The sequence below is a fragment of the Rhinoraja longicauda genome, chromosome 6, assembly GCF_053455715.1.
Source record: "Rhinoraja longicauda isolate Sanriku21f chromosome 6, sRhiLon1.1, whole genome shotgun sequence".
NCBI classification, from domain to species: Eukaryota; Metazoa; Chordata; class Chondrichthyes; order Rajiformes; family Arhynchobatidae; genus Rhinoraja; species Rhinoraja longicauda.
Window position 1 is genome coordinate 28249325 of NC_135958.1, and position 27560 is coordinate 28276884.

At 42.5% G+C, this 27560-nt stretch overlaps 1 protein-coding gene across 3 annotated transcripts; it reads left to right on the forward strand.

The window, feature by feature from the left end:
• Nucleotides 1-48: 48 nt before the first annotated feature.
• Nucleotides 49-27560, forward strand: cenpn (centromere protein N). Of its 3 annotated transcripts, none has more exons than XM_078401748.1 (11): nt 49-185; nt 11179-11355; nt 13185-13230; nt 16213-16272; nt 16373-16452; nt 18071-18241; nt 22909-23010; nt 23440-23497; nt 24182-24297; nt 24584-24710; nt 25047-27560. In XM_078401748.1, the coding sequence occupies exons 2-11, from the start codon at nt 11188-11190 to the stop codon at nt 25157-25159; spliced, it is 1041 nt and encodes a 346-aa protein (XP_078257874.1). In that variant the 5' UTR covers nt 49-185; nt 11179-11187; the 3' UTR covers nt 25160-27560. The 3 variants fall into 3 exon arrangements, with proteins under 3 accessions (XP_078257874.1, XP_078257873.1, XP_078257875.1); XM_078401747.1 differs by lacking the exon at nt 49-185 and adding an exon at nt 2135-2393; XM_078401749.1 differs by lacking the exons at nt 49-185; nt 16213-16272 and adding an exon at nt 2135-2393.

The window sequence follows — 27560 nt, forward strand, 5'->3', positions numbered from 1 at the left end:
CCAATAGGCAATAGGATATGAGGCGGGCTCTCAGGAATGGACCAATCAGAGAAGGTGTGGGCGGGGCCGGTGGGCCTCGGCGTCTGAAAGTGTCGCCGCAGAGCCTGACGTGACGAGATGGAGGTTTTAAAGGGACATGCCCAGGGGAGAAAGAATGGCAATGGTCCTGGTTTAATGATAGTTTCGTGAGTACTACCAAATATAACACTAATGAACACAGCTTCTCGTTTTCACCAAACAAACAGCTAACAATGGCCTGTTTCCTTTATCATCGTTACTTTTTTGCATACATTTCATTCATCGTTCTTTATCTCCCTACATCATCGTCTCTTATCTCTCGTTTCCCTTTTCCCTAACTAGTCTGAAGAATGGTCTCGACCCAAAACGTCACCCATTGCTTCTCTCCAGAAATGCTGTCTGTCCCGCTGAGTTACTCCAACTTGTTGTGTTTATCTTCGGTTTGTCTAACTGTTTCTTAGAGGAACGACATTCTAGCCTTAGAGAGAGTACAGAGAAGGTTCACCAGATTGATCCCTGGGATGGCAGGACTTTCATATGAAAAAAGACTGGATAGACTTGGCTTATACTCGCTGGAATTTAGAAGACTGCGGGGGGATCTTATTGAAACATATAAAATTCTTAAGGGGTTGGAGAGGCTAGATGCTGGAAGATTGTTCCCGATGTTGGGGGAGTCCAGAACAAGGGGTCATAGCTTAAGGATAAGGGGGAAGTCTTTTAGGACCGAGATGAGAAAACATTTCTTCACACAGAGAGTGGTGAGTCTGTGGAATTCTCTGCCACAGAAGGTAGTTGAGGCCAGTTCATTGGCTATATTTAAGAGGGAGTTAGGTGTGGCCCTTGTGGCTAAAGGGATCAGGGGGTATGGAGAGAAGGCAGGTACAGGTTACTGAGCTGGATGATCAGCCATGATCATATTGAATGGCGGTGCAGGCTCGAAGGGCCGAATGGCCTACTCCTGCACCTATTTTCTATGTTTCTAAACCATCATCTGCAGTTTCTTCCTACACATAACACTAATGGAAGTATGTATTGCCGCTGGGAATGTCGGAAGCGTTTACCTTCGGCTTGTACACTCCAGATTACAACTGGTTTTATGGGTTTAATGCCAATGGTCAAGAGTTACCCCAGCATTTTGTGTCTATCTTCGGTGTGTCAACATCTGCAGCTCCTTCCGACACACACTCTAGTCATCTGGATTCTAATTAGCACTCTTGTACTGCTTGCCAGAATGTAAGAAAGTTTCTAAAAGCATCATATTTTTTTCAATAAAATTCAAAGTGCTGGAGTAACTCGGTGGGTCAGGCAGCATTTCTGGAGAGAAGCAATGGGTGACGTTTTGGGTCAAGACCCTTCTCTCATACAGCGTGGAAACAGACCCAACTCGCCCACACCGGCCAACATGTCCCAGCTACATTAGTCCCACCTGCCTGCGTTTGGTCCATATCCCTCCAACCCTGTCCTATTCATGTACCAGTATCTTTAATTCATTCATTCATTCATTCATTCATTCATTCATTCATTCATTCATTCATTCATTCATTCATTCATTCATTCATTCATTCATTCATTCATTCATTCATTCATTCATTCATTCATTCATTCATTCATTCATTCATTCATTCATTCATTCATTCATTCATTCATTCATTCATTCATTCATTCATTCATTCATTCATTCATTCATTCATGCTCGTCTAACTGTTTCTTAACTTGGATAGTCCCAGCCTCAATGGCAGATTGCTCCATACACCCACCACCCAAAAAGTCACCTCTCAGATTCCAATTAAATCTTTTCCCCTTCACCTTAAACCATATGTCCTCTGGTCCGCGATGCCCCTATTCTGGGCAAGAGACTCTGTGCATTTCGTGCCACTTTGTGTTTCTAAGATTCGAGCATCAAGATTCCAGCATCTGTAACTCCCTGTGTCTTCATCTGTATTTTAAAATAAGTTATTATCTCATCATGTGTGCCTTCAATACAGAGAGGCAAGCGTTGGAGCAGGCGGTTGTTGCGCGCTCGCCAGTGCAGGCGGCGCTGTGCTGGGAGGGGGGGGGGGGGGGGAGGGGCGGGGCGGGGGCTGGGAGCGACGCCTCATTCGACGGCCGTTGGCCGTTGGCCGCGGCGCGTTTGAAAGCGCGGGCGGTTTGTGGTAGCGGCTCTTTCCGGGTGTGGAGGGGGGAAGCTGACTCCGGAGCCCCGGCAAGCCAATGTAACTCGGTGCCCGCATCTGTCCGTTCATTGTATACGGACAGGAGCGCGCTGAGAGACGCCGAACCGCGCCCCCCCACCACCCCCCCCCGGGTTACGGACATCGTCCCCCCCGGGTTACGGACATCCCCGGGTTACAGTTCCACCGTCCGGACTCTCACCGGTAAGTAAAACAAAACCCCACCTGCAGTTTACAGCTGATCTAATACTGATCTTTCTGCACGAGGAGGATTTTTAAATTCGTGGTCCTGATGACATGCCTTTTTTTTGTTAAAAAGTTTAACCACTCAATAGTTTCATGACATCATGGGGAAAAAGCTTTACAGATATCTCGCCCTTTGTGTGAAAGAGGGTTTTTTTTTGTGCATGACTAATCTTATTTTTGCTTTTGCACTACTGCAGCCGTACCGGTTACACCTTCATTTTATTTTCACTAAAAAAGACCCAAAGGCTCGATAAACAAACAGCCCCATCAAGAATAAAGTATCTTAAATAGAGTGCCGAAAATGCTGGAGTAACTGAGCGGACCAGGCAGCATTTCTGGAGAACATGGATAGGTGACATTGGGTTGGGACCTTTCTTCAAACTGATTGTTAACAGTTCTGACTAGATTAGATAGCATGCAAAACAAAACTTTTCATTGTACCTTGGTAGGTTATAATAAGCTGTTAGTAAGTATGATGTTGTGGGAATTACAGAGACATGGCTGCAAGAGGGTCAGAGCTGGGAACTGAATATTCAGGGGTATACGTCGTATTGAAAAGGCAGGCAGGTGGGCAGAGGTTTTGTTGGTAAGCAATGAAATTCAGTCCCTTGTGAGGGGTGACACAGAATCAGATGTCGAGCCATTGTGGATAGAACTGAGAAAATGTAAGGGTAAAAATACCCTAATGGGCGTTATCTACAAGCCCCCAGACAGTAGCCTGGAGATAGGTTGCAAGTTGCATCAGGAGTTAAAATTGGAATGTTACAAAGGTAATGCGACGGTGGTTATGGGAGATTTCAACATGTAGGTAGACTGGGAAAATCAGGTTGGAACTGGACCCCACGAAAGGGAGTTTGTGGAATGCCTCCGAGATGGATTCTTAGAGCAGCTTGTACTGGAGCCTACCAGGGAGAAGGCAATTCTGGATTTAATGTTGTGTAGTGAACTGGATTTAATAAGGGAACTTGAGGTAAAGGAACCATTGGGAGGTAGTGACCATAATATGATGTTTTAATGTGCAATTTGAGAGGGAGAAGGTAAAATTGGAAATGTCATTATTGCAGTTGAACAAAGGGGACTGGCCAAAGTTGACTGGAAAGGGACCCGAGCAGGGATGATGGTGGAACAGCAATGGCAGGTATTTCTGGGAATAATCCAGAAGATGCAGGATCATTTCATTCCAAAGAGGAAGAAAGATTCTAAGGGGAGTAAGAGGGACCGTGACAAGGGAAGTTAAGGACAGTATAAAAATAAAAGAGAAGACATATAATATAGCAAAGATGAGCAGGAACCCAGAGGATTAGGAAACTTAAAGATCAACAGAAGGTAACTAAAAAGGCAATACAGCGAGAAATGATGAAGTACGAAGGTAAGCTAGCCAAGGATATAAAAGAGGATGGTAAAAGCTTCTTTCGGTATGTGAAGAGGAAAAAAATAGTTAAGACCAATGTGCGTCCCTTGAAGACACAAACAGGGGAATTTATTATGGGGAACAAGGAAATAGCAGATGGGTTGAACAGGTACTTTGGTTCTGTCTTCACTAAGGACGACAGAAAACAATCTCACAGATGTGCTAGGGGACAGAGCACCTAGGGTGACGGAGGAACTGAATGAAATTCACATTAGTCAGGAACTGATGAGGCTGAAGGCTGATAAATCCCCAGGGCTTGATAGTCTGCATCCCAGGGTACTCAGAATAGCCTTTATTGTCATCCAAAAAAACAAGTCTTTTGGATGAAATTCCATTACCCACAGTCCAACAATAAGAGCAATAAAAATAAGCAATAACACACATAATCACAAACCAACACAAAACAAAAAAAAGAAACATCCATCACAGTGAGTCTCCTCCAGTCACCTCACTGTGTTGGAAGGCCCTGCCGTCTTCTCCCGCGGTCAGGCTGTTGAAGTTGCCACGTCGGGGTGGTCGGGGCTCCTGCAATTGAAGCCCCCACCGGGCAGAGAAAATCCCGCGGCCTATTTCAGGCCGCGCCGGATAGTGAAAGGTTCGCGGCGGACCGGCCCAAGCCCCGCGATTCGGGGCAGGCGAAGCCGCTGCCGGAGCTCCCGATGTCGGCCCCCACTCGGGGCTGCGAGCTTCCAATATCCACACGGCCCGCGGCCAAAGCCTCCGAAGGCGAGTCGCAGCCGCACTCGCAGCGCCACCACAGCCTCCGAAGGCAGCGTAGGTTCACGAGGTTAATTCCTGGGATGGTGGGACTGTCAAATGATGAAAGAATGGAGCGACTGGGCTTGTATTCACTGGAATATAGAAGGATGAGAGGGGATCTTATAGAAACATATAAAATTATTTAGGGATTGGACACGCTAAATGCAGGAAACGCATTCCCGATGTTGGGGGAGCCCAGAACCAGGGGCCGCAGTTTAAGAATAAGGGGTAGGCCATTTAGAACTGAGATGAGGAAAAACTTTTTCACTCAGAGTGTTGTGAATTTGTGGAATTCTCTGCTTCGGAATTCACTGGATGCATTCAAATGAGAGTTAGATAGAGCTCTTAGGGCTAGCGGAATCAAGGGATATCAGGCATGTGAATTTTCCGCGGACTTCCGCGTATTTAAAATCTTTTTTTCCGCGGTTTTTGCATGGTTTCTGCGTTTCTCACTTTGCCAAATAAACGGAGAAATCAGATCGAAAAAAAGAAAGGGGAAAAAACTGATGCGTAGACTTGTAATGAACACTAGGGTTCCGCTAGAGGTCGCTAGGGGTTCCGCGAGAAATCCGCCCCACCCCCCCCCCCGCGCGGCCTGGAAGTCTCCCCGAAATGTGGCACCCAGGCTTGTAAAGGAGAAAAGGGGATGTAAGGGTTAAGGTGTATGTGACCAAATGCTACATGAAGATGAACTGTCACTAAATTAAAATGCATACCTCAGATGCCGGCAAGTCTACCTCTGTGTAGATGCTGGCTTGAGATTGCAGAAGGGGTGTTGTAATCTTACAAGGGACAGGATACGGATACAAAGGAAGAGCACCGAGTAGACTTGAGCCTCTTAACAATTACCACAAGGTTGAGCCCCAGGAAGATGTGTTTATGTTAATAGACTGAGCCTCGTTACAATCACTCCAAAGTTGAGCACCAGGAAGATGTGTTTATGGTAATATACTCAATTGTTAACCTCGGACAATGGCCAGTGATAGTGGGTGATGATTCATTGAACTCCTATCCTCTTGCAAGACCACCTGTGTGGGGTGTCTGGTTCTGTTATCACTTCTAAAAACCCATTGTATTTGGTGCATAAAAAGGTTGCTGAAACACTCTGTAACAATGGGCCCCAGCTCCGGGAGACCGGGAGCATCGCAGTGGCCACGCCAGAAAACTCACCCTGTGCTCAGGAAGTCAACACCCAGTACCAGTACCTGTGCCACGAAAAGGTGCTGGAACTCACCCAGACGATGTTCATGCGGGAGGAGAAGGACGGCCTGGAACTCTAAAGGACAATGGAGCTGAAACTGGCATCCCTAAACGTGCGCAGTGTGAAGAGCACTGCGCGATGTGTCAACGCCTTGCAGTACCTGGCCACGGTAAAGGCGGATGTGACTTTTTTACAAGAGTGCGGGCTGCCACACCTTCGCTGCTATCGGAGGTGGTCGCGATGGTGGCCCCACGGACTGTCGGTATGGTCGGGGGGCAATGATTGTCGTGCGTCTGGTCTGGGGATCTTGCTGCGGGGAGGGGGCTTCACCATCACTGAGGTAAGGGAGGTGGTGGGGGGGCATCTCCTGGTGGTGGATGTTATGTACCGTGGTTCTCCGCTCCGGCTGATTAATGTGTACGCCTCACCCATACGGAGCGAGCGGTTGGCCGTCCTCCAGCAGCTCCCACCGCTGCTGACCACGTCTAGACCGCTCGTTCTGGCCGGTGACTTCAACTGCATCATCGATGCGACTGGACGATCCGGCAATGCCAACCACAGACTGGAAGGCACCTCCAAACTCCTGGTGGAGACGGTCAAAGATGCAAAGCTGCGCGACGCCTTCAGCGACCCTGCAGGCGGAGCCCAGCCGCGGTTCACCTGGTCAGGACCGAACGGTTCAGCCCAGTCCCGGATAGACTTCCTCTTCACATCGAGGGCTGTCACGGTCAGACACACCGACCTCGCGCCGGTATTCTTCTCTGACCACTGCCTCCTTCAGGCCACCTGTCACCTACAGGAGGACCGGAAGGCGGGCAGAGGGACGTGGAAGTTAAATGTGGAGCTGTTGACCCCGGAGAACGTTGAGGAGCTAAAGAGGGACTACGCATGTTGGAGAACTGTGAGGCCCCTCTTTCACTCCCCGACACTCTGGTGGGAGGCAACAAAGGAGAACATCAAGAAGTTCTTTGTCTCCAAAGGTGTTCAGAGAGCAAGACAGGGTAAGAGGGAATTGTGTCAACTCCAGACAGATTTGCAGCAACTGCTCCTTCTGCAGAAGAGAGGGGTGGATGTGAGGGAGGAACTGAGAGAGTTGAAGGGCCGGCAAGCTCGGCTCTTTACCTCTGAATCCTCCAAGATCATCTTCCGGTCCAGGGTCCGTCATGTTGAGCAGGATGAGACTTGCTCACGTTTCATCTTCCATAAGGTTCACAGGGGGAGCTCTGTGATCAAAAGTTTTAGGGAGGAGGACGGCTCGGTAACATCCTCGCAGACAGACATGCTAAAGATCTGCAGATCCTTTTATAAGGGTCTGTACGAAAAAAAGACCACAGACAGCACCGCCTCCCAGAACTTCCTGTCCTCCATCACGGAAGTCTTGGACGACAGCAAGCGGGAGAGTCTGGACCAACCACTGACCCTGGAGGAGCTGACTGGCTCCATCCGTTCCTTTGACTCGAGTAAAACTCCCGGAGGCGATGGCTTACCGGCAGAGTTGTACTTGGCTCTGTGGGACTGGGTGGGCCCGGACCTGCTGGAAGTGTACAACGACATACTTCTAGCCGGCAGCATGTCAGACTCTATGAGGAAGGGCAGCATCACCCTGATCTACAAGCAAAAGGGGGAGATGAATGACATAAGGAATTGGAGACCCATCACATTGTTAAATGTAGACTACAACATCCTGTCTAAGGCCATCGCCAACCGGGTCAAGTCTGGATTCGGCAAAGGGCTCCATTTTGGAGAGCTGAGGCGTGTAACAAGAATTGGCTGGAGCAGATAGCCAGGGTGGGGAAGAAGCTGGAGCTGTGGAAGCAGCGCTCCCTCTGCATCACGGGGAAAAATCAGACACACCGGCCTCGCGCCGGTATTCTTCTCTGACCACTGCCTCCTTCAGGCCACCTGTCACCTACAGGAGGACCGGAAGGCGGGCAGAGGGACGTGGAAGTTAAATGTGGAGCTGTTGACCCCGGAGAACGTTGAGGAGCTAAAGAGGGACTACGCATGTTGGAGAACTGTGAGGCCCCTCTTTGACTCCCCGACACTGGTGGGAGGCAACAAAGGATAGCCAGGGTGGGGAAGAAGCTGGAGCTGTGGAAGCAGCGCTCCCTCTCCATCACGGGGGAAAATCTGGTCATCAGGTGTGAGGTGCTCTCGGGCTGCTGTACTTGGCGCAAGTGTGGCCCGTCCCCCCTTCCTACGCCAGGGGTATCACCCGGGCCGTCTTCCACTTCATCTGGGGGTTGGCGATGGACCGGGTGCGACGAGCCACAATGCACAAGTCGGCAGAAAACGGGGGTAAAAGCGTGCCCAACGTCGCCCTCATCCTGATGGCCACCTTCGTGTGTGGCTGCATCAGGCGGAGCATAGAGCCAAGGCACGTGGGCACCAAATCCCACTACCTGCTGAGGTTCTACCTGTCCCCGGTGTTGCGAAGGATGGGCCTGGCGCAGATGCCACACAATGTGCCAGTCAGCTGGACATTGCTGAACCATCTGTCGTTCGTGGAAAGGTTCTTCCGGACCAACACCTTTGACCACAAGTCCATCGGGCAGTGGTCAGCACGGAACGTCCTGCAGGCACTGCAGGGGGATGACTCCATGGATCCTGTGGCGTGGTTCCCAGAGCAGACTGCCCAGCTGGTCTGGCAAAATGCCTCATCGCCAGAACTAACCAACAAGCACCAAGACCTGGCTTGGCTGGCGGTGAGGGGAGCCCTCTCAGTCAGATCATTCCTGCACTGCCGGAACCTCATTACCGGCGCACGCTGCCTTCGGGACGGCTGCTACGGAGAGGAGACGGTGGCCCACCTCTTCACAGAGTGTGGATTTGCAAAGAGAGTCTGGAGAGGTCTGCAGGGGTCCCTGTCACGATTCATTCCGAGCAGCTCCGTCGCAGAGGACTCTGATCTACGGACTGTTCCCAGGGACGCATTCGGAGACTGACATCGGGTGCTGCTGGAAGGTCATCAACTCGGTGAAAGACGCTCTTTGGTCTGCCCGAGCCTTGTTGGCCTCCCAGCGGAGCGAGATGTCCGTCAAGGAATGTTGCCGACTGGCCGCTGCAGACTGCAGGAGTACGTGCTGAGGGACGCACTGAAGCTTGGTGCAGCCAACACCAACGCCCTGTGGGGGAGGAGCACAGTCTAGGGTCCTTCCGCTGCTGGACATGGGGAGCAGGGTGTGGTGGAGAGAGACGCCCCTCCAAATAAGGGTTAATGTCTGGAAATGTATGTAAATTTGGAAGTAAATGCCTGTATTGAATGTGTAACCTCCGGAAATGTCGGATGGGCTTGTTAAAAAAGATGTTTTGTAAATGATATTTATTACTTGAATAAAGTATTTTTTGATATTAAAAAAATTTAAAAAATTAAAAAATACTAGTTGCAGAGCAGACTGCCCAGCTTGTCTGGCAAAATGCCTCATCGCCAGAACTAACCAACAAGCACCAAGACCTGGCTTGGCTGGCGGTGAGGGGAGCCCTCTCAGTCAGATCCTTCCTGCACCGCCGGAACCTCACTACCAGCGCACGCTGCCTTCGGGACGGCTGCTACGGAGAGGAGACGGTGGCCCACCTCTTCACAGAGTGTGGATTTGCCAAGAGAGTCTGGAGAGGTCTGCAGGGGTCCCTGTCACGATTCATTCCGAGCAGCTCCGTCACAGAGGACTCTGTGATCTACGGACTGTTCCCAGGTACGCATTCCGAGACTGACATCGAGTGCTGCTGGAAGGTCATCAACTCGGTGAAAGACGCTCTTTGGTCTGCCCGAGCTTTGTTGGCCTCCCGGCAGAGCGAGATGTCCGTCAAGGAATGTTGCCGACTGGCCCGCTGCAGACTGCAGGAGTACGTGCTGAGGGACGCACTGAAGCTTGGTGCAGCCAACGCCAAGGCCCTGTGGGGGAGGAGCACAGTCTAGGGTCCTTCCGCTGCTGGACATGGGGGGCAGGGTGTGGTGGAGACGCCCCTCCAAATAAGGGATACTGGGTAAATGTAAGTAAATGTCTAAGTGAATGCCTGTATCGAATGTAACCTCCGGAAATGTCGGATGGGCTTGTTTAAAATAGATGTTTTGTAAATTATATTTATTACTTGAATAAAGTATTTTTTGATATTAAAAAAATAAAATATTAGTTGCAGCTCTCCCACTCCCGCTGGCGTAATAAAGACTCTAATGTTTTACCACTTTATGGTATTGTTGTCTGTCTATTAGAATCGAACTTTTGCAGGCTGGGCAAGGCAGCCAATCTCGACCTCATCGGGACTTCCATGGTCAATTCGGTCGCTAGAGGTTTCGTGAGAAATCCCCCCCGCGTGCCCTGGCATTCTCTCCGAAAATGTGGCACCTAGGCTGGGCAATGCAGCCAATCTCGACCTCATCGGGACTTCCACGGCCGATTAGTGGGTTAAATTTGCAACCTGTGGCCGGGGCTCTGGAACTCCAGCCCAGCTGGAGCCAGCACATCTATCCCCATAGCCGACTTCCTTGGCCTTCTGGATAAACCAGCAAAGCTCTGGAACGAAGAGTGCCAGTAAATCAGTGGTGGAACTGTAATGAGTAAATATTAAATTTAAGTGCAAGATTATATAACAATTAATTAAGACAGGGTTAAAATATAAAACACAGCAGAAAAGCCAATTACCACCTTTTTGGGCTGATTATCAATTAATGTGCGAATTTACTTCAAAATGTTATTAGTGTACAGTGACATATTCACATTATTTTGTAATGTCTGTTTTTACTTTGAAATACACGAAAAGAGGCCTGAAACTGGTAATTTTGTGTGTAAATTTCCCCCCCAAAAAATCTGATTTTTTGACCCCCGTTGTACACTTCACGCAAGCGCTCGGCTCTTTTCCTCTTTTTTTACCTCGTTCACATGCCTGGGGTATGGGGAGAAGGCAGGAACGGGGTACTGATTGTGGATGATCAGCCATGATCACATTGCATGGCGGTGCTGGCTCGAAGGGCCGAATAGCCTACTCCTGCACCTATTTTCTATGTATCTATAATCATTCTCTCACCAGTTAGAGTGCGGCCCTGACCTACCAACTACCTCACTGGAGGTATTTGAGCTATCTTTAATCAGACTTTTTCTTGCGCTAAATAATATACCCTTTATCCTGTGTCTATACACTGGGTGGCTTGATTGTAATCATGTATAATTGTCTTGACTGGATAGCATGGAATATGAAAAGCTTTTTACTGTAGCCTTGTACATGTGACAATAATAATAAACTCAACTAATAAACCTGAGCATAACTGCCTGACAATCTGGAAAGATTGCCTCTATGATAGAGTTACACTTGCCACAATGCCTGTGTGCTTTCTTGCATCTTAATTGGTTTTCTTTTGTAAATATTTTGTCTTAAAGGTTCTGGAGATGGATGGGTCGGAATACATAGTTACGGTGCTTTCGAGGTTTCGAATGGTTGATTTCCCCAACTTGTTGAAATCCTGGGATATTTTGTCTGAAAGACAACTTCAAAGCGTGGACTTCAACAGAAACACGAGAAAAGACGTAATTTTGCAGTTAGCTGCACTTTGCAAGGTATTGTACAAAGTGGCTTGAGGGTGGATAATGAATGATATTCTGTTGCAAGACAGATGAGTTGGATTTCTACAGCTGACAAACAACTAGGCTGTTGTCGTTCTCATTCTTCACGCTTTCATCTAAAAAATAGTTGATTTCAACAGCACTTGTGAATCTTTAGAATCTATTCAAGTGACTGAGAATGACTGACTTGCATGGTCTCTGGACAATAAGTCAGAATGGAGGTACTGTGTTTTGAAGTCTGCTATGACTATTTAGTGGTATGTTATAGAACATTTTCAAATAGCTTGCAAATGTGTAATATTGTGGGTTGCTAATCTACTTCAAGAAGGTGAATGCCAGAGATGATTTCTCATCTCCAGGGTGTAAATAGCAGACAAATAGTGAGGTAAGTAAGGGCAGTGTTGTTAAACTTAGTTGCCTTTTTTAGGAGCTGAAAAATTAAGATTCCTGGTATAGTTTTAAATTAGCAACAATGTCATTATATAATTATATGTAATAATTTTCATGACAATATTATATTATAATATATTGTATAATTCTCATGATAAAATAACCAGACATTGGGGATGCCATTGGTTACAGGATAATTGAGCTAACTGCCATAAAATTATTTACAAATTATCTACTTTGCAGGTTAAGCAGCATCCGTGGGGATAAAAGATTTGTTGAAATTCTTGCATCAGAATCTGTGTCAGACCCTCATCAAGCACGGTCCTGGTATAAGGTTTCAACCTGAAATGTTAACAATTCTTTCTCACCCCTCCCACGGATGCTGCTTGACCCACTGAGTTCTTGCAAATATTCTGTTGCTCCAGACACCAACACTTGCCGTTTCTTGTGTTTTTCATGAAATTATGCTTCACTATGAAACATCATCTTTGGAGAAACAAAGAAAACAATAATATTTCTAGATAACCTAAAGCAAATGGTAAGGTTATTTAAAGCTGAAAGACAATTTTAGATTTACTAATTCATAACCAGGACCAAGCTGTTTACTGTATGGTACAATATTGTTCAATTTCCTCCTTAAAAATTCATTCTGGATTAAATGGTTTCTCAGTCGGGGCAATGTGCAAAGAAATGAAACAGAAAACAACCAATAGTCATATGTGCAAGAGCAGGAAAACTTTACCTATTCAACCATTCCAATATTCCCCTCTTTCATCTTCTCGTGATGTAGTGGTGCAGGAACAGTTTCAGAAATAAGAGTTAATGAACATGCATGCCTGTAAACCATATCATCAGTTCCAGGAATTTATGTCATGAATTGATCTTTCTTCACTGAATGAAACCAGTCTATGATCTGTGATTGCCGTTATGGCAAATAATACATTTGAAATAATTTAGAACTGCTGTTTGCAATCATCCAACTGTACATTTTGAGTGTTGGTTTTTTTAGACACTCTTTAGTATGTGTTTAGTGAAACAGGCCCTTCAGCACACTGAGCCCACGCCAACCATCGATCGCCCATTCGTACTAGTTCCATCTTATCCTACTTTTTCATCCTCCCTCTACACATCAGGGTCAATTTTTAAAGAGGCCAATTAACCTACAAACCCGCACGACTTTGGGATGTGTAAGAAAACTGGAGTTCCCAGAGTAAACCCACATGGTCAAAGAATATGTGCAAACTCCACGCAGACATCGCCCGAGGTCAGGATTGAATCTGGTGGTCTGCTGGTGGTGTGTGGAAGCACCTCTACCAGTGGTGCCACTGTGTTGCCTTTTCTGGTGATGTGTGTTGCATGCTCATTCGTTTCTAGAACAGTGAAAGATTTTATGAAACTTAATTTTTTAATGCATGTCTCGACTTTTATTCTAGAAAAATGGAGTAACTCTCACACAAGTAGCAGATTTAGAAATTATTTGTAAGTATTACTTTCCTTATCATTGCCCAATTGAATCTATGTCATTGTAATTTTTTTTAAAAATCCAGTTTGCCCTCGTGCCAGAGGTTATTCTGCTTTGTTCCGCTTTAAGTGTTATCGAATGCTAAAATTACGAATGTTTAAAAGATGGAAAGATTCACAGCATTCAGTTGTGGTTTAAAGCATGTTGGGAAGCATCCCAATGTTAATGGTTAAGTCTGAAGGTATTCAAATATAAATAATACATCTGATGAATTATAATTTGATTATCATTTACATTATTAGTATGTATTCTTGCATAACTTTCTGAAGGTGGCTGATTTAATAATTGTAAATATGTTCCTCTAGGTGACCTTTGTTCTAGGCAAAGGAATTTCAGTGCAGAGCTCTGCTTTTAAATCCAGTTGGAAGCTAATATGTAGATGATTTGATGGGCTGGTGGGGGAGAACTTTACTTGTGTAATTTAAATATTCTTAAATCAGTGTGGATTTTTCTTTAAAATATCCAGCTTTCCTCTACGATCTGCTTTGCATTGCCTGTCTACTCTTAAGCTTAACTTTAGGGACAGGGAAGATACTTAAATTATCACTGATTTTAATATGCTATTCTCACTGGGAAACTGTTAATAAGCCTCATTCTTCCTAGCTCTGGTGTCTTTTCCAGTAGAATTACCTGTTTAAATAACTGCTTGCTTTCTGAATTACATTTAATAAGGTTCAAAGTTTTGAAGTTGCTTTCTACATTTTTAACTTGTACCAGCTGCTGTGGACCCGTTGGGTCCAAACCTCTCCTGCATTTGTGTAGCACCCTCCCCATCCCCACTCCCCCCCTCAACCCCCCTTATCCCCCCTCCATGTACGTACAGGTGCTCCTCAACTTACTATGGGGTTACGTGCCGAGAAACCCATCGGAAACCGAAAATATCGTAAGTCGAAATGCATTTAATAAACCTGATCACGTGGCCGGAAGTGAGCTACGGGTCGCTGCCGTTTGCACCATCGCATAGTTAAAATATCGTAAGTCGAAGCATCGTAAGTCGGAGAGCACCTGTATTAGATCAACGTGGGCCCAACTGCGCAGGCGCAGACCCGTTGGGTTCCCATTGTGACGTTGAACTTGGAGGTATTACTGCGCAGGCCGCGGCTGACGGGCAGGGAAAGTGGAAAAGGGTTTTATTAAAGTTTAAAAAGTGATTTCTAAAGTTTAAAAAGCGAATAACTTTAAAAGTATAACGACCATTTGAACCGCAGGCCAATGGTGAGTAAGGTGTGCCTAAAATTGTTGCGCTATCGTGTACCATTTTTACTGTATTTCAGGTACGCACAATCAAACAAACGAATAAGATGAGAGTTTTAATAATATACTAGACCAAGTGGACCCGTTGGGCCCATTCCTCGTAGAGGGGGAACAGGGAAGACGAGAGGGTGTCGTCACTGAGTGAGCCCTGGACTCAAAGCCTCTCCTGTATTGGTGTAGCACCCTCAACCCCCTTCCCCCACTCAATCCCCCTTATCCCCCCTCCTCCTCCCACTGACCCACTCCATCCCCCCTACCCCACCCCCACTTGTCCCTCCCCTGCCCCCACTCCCCCAGCCCTACCTCCACCCCCATTCCCACCCCTATACCACCCTCTCCTGACCCCCACTCTCCCCGACCCCCACCCCCACTCTGCTCCCCCCACCCTCCCCCTAACCCCACCCTCCCCTCCACCCACTCGGCCGCCACTCCCACTCCCCTCCGTGGAGCCGTTGGCTGCAAAAGGCACTTACCAGTGCCCGTGCGTTCAGCGCTGACTGCCGACGTGCAAGTCTTCGCCGGGGCAGGGCGAGAGGGGAGGGGAGAGGGGACGACTGAGGCCGGGCGGGCGGAGGTGCTGCTGGCGGCCATCTTGTTTTGGCGAGTGAGGAGCAAATGAAGTGGAACGTGGAGCATTGTGACATCATACGCTGAGGAGTTTCAGGAAATGGGTTAGAAAATGAATTTTTAAACTTAAAAATGTCTGTAGCTTTAAAAATGTAGATTCAATTTGAATGAGAGTTGTTAGAGATTATGCCCAGGATAATGGTGAGTAATGTGCAAAAATTGTTATTACAGTTTGTATAATGGTGAAAGGGAGTTTTGTTGAAAATGCATGAAAACTTGGTGTATTGCTGTTAGTGGCTCCAAATTCCGGCAGCTTTCGTTTAGTGTTGGACTTATTATTATGATACTGAACTACAGTGAAAAGCTTTGTTTTGCATGCCATCCGATCAAATCAGATAGATCTATGCATCAATACAATCAGGCCAAACTCAAGTACAATAGGGAGGGGGAAAGGGAAAGATACTGAGTGCAGAATATATCACAAAACGCTGGAGTAACTCAGCAGGTCAGGCAGCATCTCAGGAGAGAAGAAATGGGTGACGTTTCAGGTCGAGACCCTTCTTCAGACTGCAGAATATAGTTCTCAGCATTATAACGTAATACTTCCAGAGACAAAAGTCCAATGTTTGCAATGAGGTAGAGAAGATTTGGACTGTACCTTTGTTTATGGAAGGACCGTTCAGAAGCCTGATAACAGAGAGAAAGAAGCTGCTCCTGAGTGTGGTGGTTGCACTTCCGAGCTTTTCTATCTTCTGCCTGACGGGACTGGGGAGAAGATGGAATGGCCAGGGGTTGGGAAAGATCTTTGATTGTGTTGTCAGTTATACTGCAGGTGTTCTTTGGTGTGCAAGTTCTAAGGTTTTTAAAAATCTGCCAATGACTGGTGTATTTTATCATACTGATTGACTACCATTAAAACTCAAAGCTGTGCATCCATTTGTAAACCTTGAAGAGAAACAGTGGAATTCATTCCCTTGTGGCTGAGAGTGTAAAGAAATAGGATGTTGGAAATCTTGTTTAAACGGCAAATTACTTATTAAAGAGAAAATAATATTCAAATTTCCATGTTTTCTTTTCACAATATTTTGTATTATTTTTTGATTGGTTTATCTTTTTAGATAATTGTAAGTATCCTCAAAAAAGAAGATGGGGTACCTATCAAATGTTTAATTCAAACGGTGAGGAAATTATCTTTTACTCAGCCACGGCTTTATGTTTTCACTACATTTAGCTGCTTCTTATCTGTTGCTGAGTCAGAACTCCTTGTTTCTTTTTCAGGTGTAGAAGAAGCAACATTATTTGACTTTGAAGTCTTCAGAAAGGCGTTTAAAAAAAATCTCAAAATGCTCATAAGAAATGTAAGTTTCAAACCTTAATAAATTAGAGATCAGTTTTTGTGCCAGTTGTGAGCTGTACAGCAGTTCTGGGCTTAATTAGGTCGGCTTGTGGTATCTTGTTCTCCAGAGCTGTTCCAAACCTGACAGCATCGTGTGATGCCAAGCCATCAGAGCAGGGATATGCTTTTAAGATGGTGTGGCAGGTTACAGAAGGGAGATGTGTAGGAAAGAACTGCAGATGCTGGTTTAAATTGAAGATGGACCCAAAATGCTGCAGTAACTCAGTGGTGCAGGCAGCATCTCTGGAGTGAAGGAATTTGTGATGTTTCGGGTCAAGACCCTTCTTCAGACTACAGATGAGAGATAATTGGCATGCTCTCAAAAATAGCTGAAAACAAAGCTTGACAGCTGTGTATGTCAAATCCCAAGGATTCTGTTGGCAGTGAGACTGTCAAGGACTTCAAATGCTTCTAACAGAATGTCCACCATATTGAGAAACAAAATCGATTGTATATCAACTAAATGTTTTTAAATGAAAATCCAATAAACTGCTGGAATTATTTTTTAAAATAGTTTTAAGATTAATTTTGTTAAACATTTTAAAATATAAAGCAAACGTTTAATTAAATTGAAAGTTACATCCATCCTTGCCTTTCTGCATTGAAGCCGTTCCTCTGCATTCAAAAGTGGGAACTCGCTGCACCTGTAACAGGACTGATCTGTCTTAATTTCATTCAGCTGATTTTTTTCCCCCACATAATTCCTGGAGATTAGCAGAATTTCTACTGCCCTCTGATCAATACTTGCAATTTCCTGGCTGCATTGCAGAGCTTGGCCATCAACTTTGAGATGCACTTTTGTGGAGGAGCTCCACGGGGATGGCATCGGGAGATGGCAGAGATTGGTGGCAATTTGGTGATGAGTTTATTGGTATTGGTTTATCATTGCCATATTTTTTTGGATTTATATTAGCATTTCTGTCAGAAAGTTCAAGTTCTGCTCCAGCAACAAGTCCAATCAAGGCTGGAAAGGAAAGAGTGTTTTGCTATTGGAGGTGCCATCTGTTTCATTGGGTTGACAGGAAAGATCCCACGCTGTTTTTTCTCAGAAGAATGGAGGAATTGTCCTTGGTATCCAAGTAAAATATTCCTCCTTCAATCAACATGGCAAAACACCTAATAAAACAACATTTATCATATCACTCTATGCGCAAATTGGCTCTGTGCAGATTGGTTGGAATGTTTTCATGAAATAACAATGTGATAATGCCAGGTTGTTTTCTCAAAGCTCTTCACATTTCAGTTTGAACTGTAGTGCCCATTGACAGAATCTTTGGCATCTAGTAATAATACCAAGTAGCAAAAGGTGATTGCCTAATCAATATCCAATGTTGCTGGTTTTTCCAAATGTGACTTTCAAAGAAGACTTTGCAATTAAAATGAGAATCAGCTAAGCTTTAATGTTTGATATATCGGGTTATTTCCCTTGTACAAAGCATGGAGCTTTAAAAAAGTAATCTATTTGTTCCAATCTAGCAAACTGCATGTCCATTTTCATTTAAGTTTGCTGGCTAATTTACCTAATATTTGTGTAGTATTAGTGTTCATATGTTTTATAAATTGTTTTGTGGCTTCCTTAGGTTATGGTTAACATCTTAGAACATGGGGACGCTGTCTGGATCAGAATTGCTTGGGGTAAACGACATTCCCCACCTAACCAGAAAAGAGCTTCATATGCGGTCTACCACCCACAGACTCCTTATGTTTTCATGGCTAATCTTGCTGCACAGTTCAGAGTGTATGTTTCTCAGGTACAAAGTATTTTGCCTATAAACTGGATTACATTGGAATCTGCTGCTTTGACTCCCATTTTCGTTTCAGTGTAATTTCTCCTTTATGCCTCTCAATATGCTAACAAATAAAGGTAGGAGCATGAAGAGCAGTTATTCCATGTTCAATCTCTGCATCGTTTTCTGAAAGAACCATGCTTTTATGGTAGATTACAAATTATACAGCTTTCTCCAAGATTCATTGTCTGGGCCTTACTGGTAAGATCAGTATTTGGAGTCACAGTCAGACAGCATGAAAATTGGCCTTGTGTATAACTTGCCCACGTCGATCAAAACGGCTGTCTATATTAGTCCTACCTGCCTGCATTTGGCCCATATCCCTCTAAACCATTACTATCTATTTACCTGTCCAAATATTTCTTAAATTATGTTATAGCACATGCCTCAACTACCTCCTCCTGCAATTCGATCCATATACCCACCACCCTCGTGTGTGTGGGAAAAGGTGCCATTCAAGAGATTCAAGATAGCTTTATTTGTCATCCAAAAAAACTGGGTTTTTTTTGACGAAATTCAGTCACCCATTCATTCGGGTTCTTATTAAATATTTCCCCTCTCACCTTAAGACTATGTAATCTTTTTAAAAAATATTTTTATTGCTTTTTCAAATAGCATACAAAAACATTTAACATAACATAACAAGGCACATCAACAGCAAGGTCACTTTTAGGCACCTAAAGGCACTTTAAATATAAAGGAAGTAAGGCACGTTTCTGCTCAAGTACATGTTTATATATATATATATATATACTGCTCCCACCTTTAATAATCTAACCAGACAATAATCACAATGAAAATAAAGATAGTCAGCAGTTCACTACAAGGGTTCAGTAAAATCATTCCCCTCCAGAAATTTCATAAACGAGCCTCAAATCTTTTCAAAAGTGTCGTATTTCCCCCTTAACTATATATGTAAGTTTCTCCAAAGCAAGACACTGCAGTAATCCATCAACCCAACTTTGCTTGTTTGGTCTATAAACTGATTTCCATGACGAAGCAATTTTATGTTTAGCTTCAAGCAGACAAAATATAACTCTTCTGATCTGTATTGTTAAGTTTACAGCTTGCTGGAAAACACCCGAAAATACAAAGTTAAGGACAAAGTGGAAGCTTCTCTTTTGTGGCAATAGATAAAGTTGTTATTATCTCCTTCCAGTACTCTTGGATGGTGGGGTATTCTCAAAGGCAATGAAACAAGCTACCCTCATGTACACCACATTTGACACACAGATCAGGTGTATTAGGGTTAATGCGATGCAGTAAAACAGGAGTAATATATAGTCTCATTATCCATTTGTACTGGAGTAATTTGAACCGCGTATTTATTGTTTGGACTTGAGATTGTAAGCATATATCCTGCCATTCTTCAACAGTAATTTCTTCATCAAGATTTCTTCACCACGCAAGTCTTTTATCTTCTGAAGATTCCTTTGCTGTAGCTATAATAATTTGGTAAAATCGTGAGATTTGGCCAGCTGCCTCATGATGGTTTAAAGCGCCTTTTCTATAGAGTTTTGAGTTGGCAGACCTATTGAGCTTTGCGTCTTTGTTATGAAGTTTCTAATCTGGAAATGTTTTGAGTCAAGTCCGAATTTTTGTTTTACTTCATGGAATCTTAAATGAATATCATTATTATATAAATCTGAGATTTTACTGATATGCTTGTCCACCCATATCTTAAACCCCAAGTCAGTAGTGCCTGGCATAAAGTTTCTATTTCCCCAGATTGGTGAAAATTGGGATGGAGGAGGATTTTCCCCCAGATAATTTAACACTTCATGCCACACTATCAGTATGTTTTTTATGAAGGGATTTAAAGTGTATTTTTTCAGTGTGGATATATTTGCTGAATATAGATAAAGATTTAAAGGAATTTTAGCAGTTGTGGCCTCCTCCATCCTTATCCAATTTAGGGGTGACTCAAGCTCAAATCAAAAAGAGGCTGCCCTCAGCTGGGCTGCCCAATAGTATCCCTGGAGGTTAGGGAGTTTTAACACACCTCTGTCATATGGTAAGTACAACAGGGTTAAGCGAAGCCTTGAACGTCTACTGTTCCAAATATAGTTACGAAAAAGCTTTTTCATTCTATAAAAAAATTAAAAGGGGGAGCCAGCGGGATGGTCTGAAAGAGGTAAAGGAACTTAGGAAGGATGTTCATTTTGAGAACATTAATACGTCCAATCATGGATAATGGTAAGGATTTCCATCTGTTAATAGATTCTACCACTGAGTCAACCACCGGATTATAGTTAGTGGGCACAATGGATTCTATTGTTGGAATGATTTTTACTCCAAGATATGTAAAACTTTCCAAAACATTTCTGAAAGCAGTATGTAGCGGAGGGGTTAGTATTTCAGAACTTTTAAGAAATAGGATCGTAGATTTAGATGTATTAACTTTATAACCTGAAAAACTTCCATATGTTTCAATTAAATCTAGTAAATTGGGTATAGATTGTTTCAGATCCATTAAAAAAAGTACAATGCCATCCGCGTACCTCCTCCTGCAATTCGATCCATATACCCACCACCCTTGTGTGTGGAAAAAGGTGCCATTCGGGTTCTTATTAAATATTTCCCCTCTCACCTTAAAACGATGTAATCTGGTTTTTGATTCCTCAACTCTGGGTAAAAGATGGCATTCACCCCATCTATTCCGCTCATGGTTTTATACAGTTCTATAAGATCACCCCTAATCTTGCTGCCAAGAAATAAAGTCCTAGCTTGCCCACCCTCTCCCGAAAGCTCAGGCCCTCGTGTCTTGGCAATTTATTCATTAGCAATCTCTAATTGTCCTTGAACTGAGCAGCTTGCTGAACCGTTTTTCAAAGTATTTTGCATTAATGAATTGAAGCAAACAAGATGCGGGTGGCACCTTTTCCCTGAGGAAGGAATTGTCTGAAGGTTATAATTGAGCCATATGAATTTCTAGAAATGGTAGGTTTTTGGCCATCATTGTAAATAATTATAAAAATAGAGCATATTCAGCAGATTAGGCAGCATCTGTGGAAAGACAATTACCATTGCAGATCAGTAACTTATCACTTCTCCCAAGAATGAACCTGAATTTATCCAATCTTCACAATAACCTTGCTGACCTATGGAAATAAAACAGATTATTCATCAGCGTTGTACAATATGCTATACCTTGCAGCATTGTGTATGGGAGTGATGTACCACTTAAATTACTGGCAATGAAGATGCCTGGATTAATAATCCAGTGATCCAGAGCCAACCTGCCCCGGACTTGTATCTGAATTTGGCTCTGGAATTTGATCTGTTATCAATATGATTTTTTTTTTTAAACTTGCAATTAGTAATCTAGAAATTCAAAATACTGCTGTAAATATGAAATAAAAACACAACTGTGGAAATATTCAGCAGCTCAAGCAATATTTGTGGTGTGAAAGTTTAACATTTCAGTTCATCACCTTTGAAACAGAGGTCAGTGACCTGAAATATAAACCTTTCTCCCTCTGCAGAAGGTGCCTGATTCAATATTCTCTGTTCTTATTTCAGATTTCCAACATGACCACATTATTGGGGTTTTTTATTGCTGTTAATTTTTTAAATTCCAGATAATCAAATGAATTTAAATTCTAAAGCTAACATGGTAGGATTTGAGCTCTGGTCTGTGGATTACTAATGCAATAATTTGATCACTCACTGCCATACACCAAGATGCAAGATGGATCCTGCTGATTGATATATGCTGCTGAATCAATTGTGTTTTAAGACAGTGGTCGTCTATAGAATGCCCGAGGTGTTAAGATGGGGAACCTTCAGAACCAGTCCTGCTGAGTTCTCCAATAAGTGCTACTGTTCTTAGGCAGAGACGTGAAAACACAATAGTCCTGACTAGCCATTCCCGGCATAGATGGTGACACTGGTCTGGTGTCTCCACCTGAGTCACTAAGAATACAGGCCAAAGAGGCATTGTTTATGAGGCACCACCCTTGACAATCTAAAACTTTGTTGAATAAAAAAAGGTGGTGGGGCCAGTTTTATTTGTTGAAGATATAAATGCAATTTGATATCTTAATTTGATGTGACATTGAGTGTTAAGTATTTTGTTTACTAAATTCTCAAATGTTTTAAACCAGTCTTGCTGGGAATGAAACTTGATAATAAAGATAAGCAAGCTGTGCCTTTTACACTTCTTTTTCTTTCATTGAAGTAGTTAGCTGCTTATCTTTGGAGATGAAATTTGAGTATAATTTTATTTCAAATATTCTAACCTTTCTGACCTTTTAATGGATTTGCAACAAATGCTTTATTCTTGTATTTTACATTATAAAAAGGTAGCAATGGAGAAACAATGCTTAAAGTGCAGATAATCATTTTGTAGAAAGCAAATGCACCTACATTTCTTCATTGCAATTGCTGTCCAATCAATTGAACCCTCTGAGCGTGATTCTAATTATTTATTTAATTGGTGTGTTAAGGCAGTTTCAGTATATTTTGAAACTTTAGCTATTTTTCGTATGACTCAATCCCATTTATCTACTTGCCATGCTATTATGTCATAATTTGAGTTTGCTGCTTAGACTTTGGTTTGTTCTTCATATGTTGGGTGCCAGCTTAACAAAAAGTTGCCCTTTCTAAAATTGGCTTAATTTTATTTACAGGCTCTGGTTGTTGCAACTGAGCACAACATGCTCAAGGAGTTGGATCTTCGAGGTCATTGCTTGTATTCCCTGCGAGACATCGCTTTTAAAAGATTTAACCCGGTAATGCAAAACATTTTTTTCTCCCATGGCAAGTTCCATAATTTTGAGCTGGATTGATTTACTTTGCCTTGACTTTTTTTTAAAATTTACTTATGTTCCTTCTTTGCCTCCCCAACTCCTCCAAAGAAAATACCCAGTTACCATGAGTCAAACATTGCATCTGTTGTCAGATTACACTGATTCTGATCAATAGTAGCAGTAATAGTGTCATTCAGGGATAGTGCGCTACTGTCGCCTACACATGAGAATATCTGTTCAGCATATCTATAATACTAAACCTCACTCCATTAAATTCCTAAGTCTGGTCAATTTGACATCTGACTCTTTAAATAACTCTTCCAAACAATATTCTCTCAAGCATCTTTAAGTTTTATTTTGTTAAAATTACTTGTTATAGGTATTTTATATTCTCTTTTATTTTAATTTCAGGCACTATCTGTACATCACAGGAAACCTCTACAACAGCTAAACTCCAGCCAGGACTCTGGTATTGTTTTATTTATTGTTCTTGTGCACATTATTCTCATTGTAACAGCAGTTAAAGTGTTGAAAGTAGAACAATGCCGTGCTGAATTCCTACTGTGAATTATCCTATCCGAGAAGCAATAATAAAACTTCGAAATTGCTTAATATTGTATTTCGACGCTCTGAGATGGATGAATATGTTCCAGTATTTGTTGGTTCTTGTGCTGGTATTCCAGATTGTAATTTTTCTTTTATTTTGGTTGTGGTGAAATATCGTAGTTGGGAGTGAAGGGCATTTTAGCCGATGTTATCTACACAGTTGAGTCAGTAATGCATTGCGAATTATACTTAATCTTTGTGTTCATTTTTCAACAGGAACTTTTAATCTTGCTGTAAAATTACAAATGTTCACTGTGGTGATGACATTTGGGCCATTTATGTATTAATGTACATTATTATACAGATTAGAGGAAAATAACAGTGGAATGTTAGGGGATCTTTCCACACCAGTTATCTGCTAAAAGGATAGTGTCCTTTTGTTTGAAGGAGCCAATGATTTGTACATTATGATCCTTCATTAACTCTAAAGGATCTCTTCAACAAAAATTGAGTTAAATGTTTTGGCTAAGGTCCTTGTTTCTCTTGGGAAAGGTCTGACTATTGGAAATCGCTAATTTATTTTTGTCTCCAATCTTTCCACAATTAGCACAAGATGAGAGGATATCTGTAGAACATCTGAGAGAGAAAGAAGAGGCCAAAAGATTAGCAACAGCAGCATTTGGAGAAGGATCACTACCAAAACTGGAGGTGGTTCACTACAGGGTATGTACTGAATGACATTTTGATTTTGATATATTTTTGTTACAGTGCACGCTTTTGTTTTAGTGTATGTTTTGTTAGTAGGCCTTTGATCAGCTGAAACCATGGTTGACCATGAATAATATCAGCAGAAAGGTGCTGATGGGTGCCCAGCAGCAGAAATCTGACAGTTTTCTTCTCCCAGTGTAATATCAAGAAAATATTTCATAAAAGTAAAAGATGTAACATTGCTTTGATTTTCCGGCTGTTTTGTTAACTACTTTTATTATGTTGTGTATTCTTCTATCAGTTGCAAACTGCCTTTAGGAATGAATGCAACACGGAGATTTTATCAGACAGAAATAAACCATTCCGATGTGTGGCAAAATTTTCTAGTCCAAATGTTCTTGAATCATTGAGAGCACTACCAGAATTGGGTAGGTATATCACATTCTTACATTCATCACCTCGTGTATGTCTATTTTCTTTTACCCATCATTTGTAATAAAACCTAATCCTTTAGTACTGACAGTCCAATACCTCAAAATCATTTTTCACAACCGTAGTTAATACAGAATCCCTGTGCCTATTGAGTTTCATGTTGCTGAGGCTCATTTTTAAGTATTTCAAGCTTCACTTGTAAATTTCTTTTTGCCTGGTCAGTTTAAAAGTAATAGGTTAAAAAAATTAAGAATATTTGACATTTTTGTCTGATAATAAAACGTGATAATTCTGTTAGTAAACATGGCGATCTTGTATGTTTGTTTTTCAAGGGATTGCTGATATTCCCATTTCAACCATGTTCAGCAGTATACCAGAAAAGGGGAAAAATTATTTCAAGATAACAGACAAAAGGACTACTGGGCATAATTCATCAGCCCCTTAACTATGTAGTTTAAGTCCATGGGTGTTCTGTAAATACTTGTAAGTTTGAAATACTTGTATGTATGAAAAAATCTGTTCTGTGTGTAATATATCTTTTGATAGCCTGTGTGTGTGAACCCAAATTTTGTACATCATGAATGAAGTGGCATGGTGAATATTTTGAAATTAATAACCTGGGGAAAGCAGCTCATAAATTCCTTTCATTGACGCAATGTTTCTTGTGGAAACAGTTTATTCATTTGAAGGCAAAGGTTTTTTTCCCTACTCTTGGGTTCTCCTTGGCACAAGCAAGACAGTGTGGTAATTGAGGTTAGTAGTTAATAGCCCATCGAAATAACTGTTCAGACAGTGGGTGTGTAATGGTGCTTGTTCCAGGATCGAGGACCTGTCATCATAAGTCATTCCCACCCCAAAGGAGTAACATTTGTTACTCATACAACTTCAGTTAAATGATTGCCTTGTAGTTCATAGTGCACTAATCATTCTAGAGACTTGAGCACAGTGCAATGCAAAATGAGTTGTGTATTGTTTGGGGTACCTTTTAAATAAAACTATAAACAGACGATCCATGTGTGCTCAGTAAATGAAAACGATCCCATGGCTGCTCTTTTGAGAAATACTGGGGAATAATTGTCAGTGTACGAGCTAACCATTCATCAGCATCACTTTTTTTTAAAAGAAAAACCTGATCATTTTGACTGGGGCATTCATAGGAGCTTGCGGGATACAAACTTGGCTTTTGGTCCCTATTGCAAAGGTTGTGTATTTGTATGTTCCTCATTAGTTCAAAGCACTTTGGGACATAGTGACGTTGCTGTCACGACAGATGATTGTTATTTTTCTGAGAATGTACCTGTATTTGCAAATGCTCTTCCACCAACCCATCCACCACCCTATCCTTCCAAATCACGATGCTTGAACCTTTTCTGAATTTTTTTAAATTTGGCATTCTTGCATCTTCCATCCTTAAAAATAGTTTAAAATAGTCCTCTGCCCTCGTAATCTTCACAATCAGATTCAAGTAAGGAACATTGTAGTAGTACTTCAGTCATGCAGGATGACCTGACCTATTGTTGAATGGTGATATTTTACAGCTGCTTTATTTTAAATGAATACTTCATTGTTCTCCAGGCCAGTCATATTTTCAGTATCATTGATTTTAAACTAATTTAGTTAATCTGCAATTTTATCTTAATTAAGAAAATCAATTGCGTCTCCTCTTGCTTTTAAAATATTTCCCCTGACTTTAGTTTACTTTTACAATGGTGTCTGATTGTACTTTATCTACTGTTGATTTTAGGATCATCAAAAGATGATGTCCCATGATTGTGTTTTCCATTAATAAACCGATTTTTTTTTCTTCCCCTGTCCACCCTCATTTTCTGACAGTATTTTTAAGCTGGACTCTTGTGAAATTCAACATACTGGCATCAGCGCCTTAGGCCAATTTATATTTAAATATTGAACAATAGCGGGAGAATTGTGACATTCAATCAAAGCTTTACTGCCACGGAATTTTCTGCTTACAAAAACCAAATCAGTAGGTTTGAGGGAATAAATGGTTGCATGCCATTTCAATTCTGTCTGCTGTCATACTCTGAATTTGTGGGTTGGAATGTAATTGTCTACAGTTCAAATTTGTGATTAGAAAGAATGCAGAGAGTTTAAGAGAATAATGTGCTTTAGGAAACATTCCCTCCTCCCACCCCCATCCCAAATAAAGAGCCTTCATTTTTGAGTTTAATGTGAAATAGCAGATTTTCCACTCATAGAATAATTCATTGACTAGTTAGTGGATCTCATCAAAAAGTAATCAGTACTTGAATCTGCTATTACCAAACTTGTCGTGCAAGGTACTCTCAGTGTGATTTAATTTTTTTTTACCATGTTGAATGGGAATCTTGTGTTTAGTGTTTGATGGATGGAAGCCATGCAAATACTGATTTTGTGAACTTTTGTCCTGTGGGCTATCAATTGTTTCTAGTCTTGGCACTGAATGTGGTGCTATTCAGTTTCCATAAGAATAACAGCTGAGTTCAGCACAGTTCATTCAATGTGCTGATCGCAATCCAAAATGGAAACGCTATAATTTGTCTTTTTTAATTCTTGGCTTGAAGGCAATTTGCAAAAATTACTAACTGTACAGGCTGAAGAAATTAACCTGGTCCTTCCTTGCTCACTGCTTGGATTAGTTTGTGTATCAGTTATGATATTGGACATACAGTCTCAATTGATGAAAATCTAACTGGACCACCTTGATAAAGCTTTTTTATATACAGTCTGAAATTGGATCAGAAGTGATGTTTCATTTTCCTTGTACTTTTGAGGTTGAAAGAAATCCAGTTTGGCTCATCTGTTCTGACTATATGTTAAAGTATTGTTAAAATTATTGAAATGTATTT

Excerpts from the sequence above, each read along its gene's own strand:
- cenpn (XM_078401748.1), top strand. The coding sequence starts at position 11,188 with ATGGATGGGTCGGAATACATAGTTACGGTGCTTTCGAGGTTTCGAATG. Across the intron at positions 23,498-24,181 it reads AAACTCCAGCCAGGACTCTG|CACAAGATGAGAGGATATCT; the intron begins GTATTGTTTTAT and ends TTCCACAATTAG. Across the intron at positions 24,298-24,583 it reads TGGAGGTGGTTCACTACAGG|TTGCAAACTGCCTTTAGGAA; the intron begins GTATGTACTGAA and ends TTCTTCTATCAG.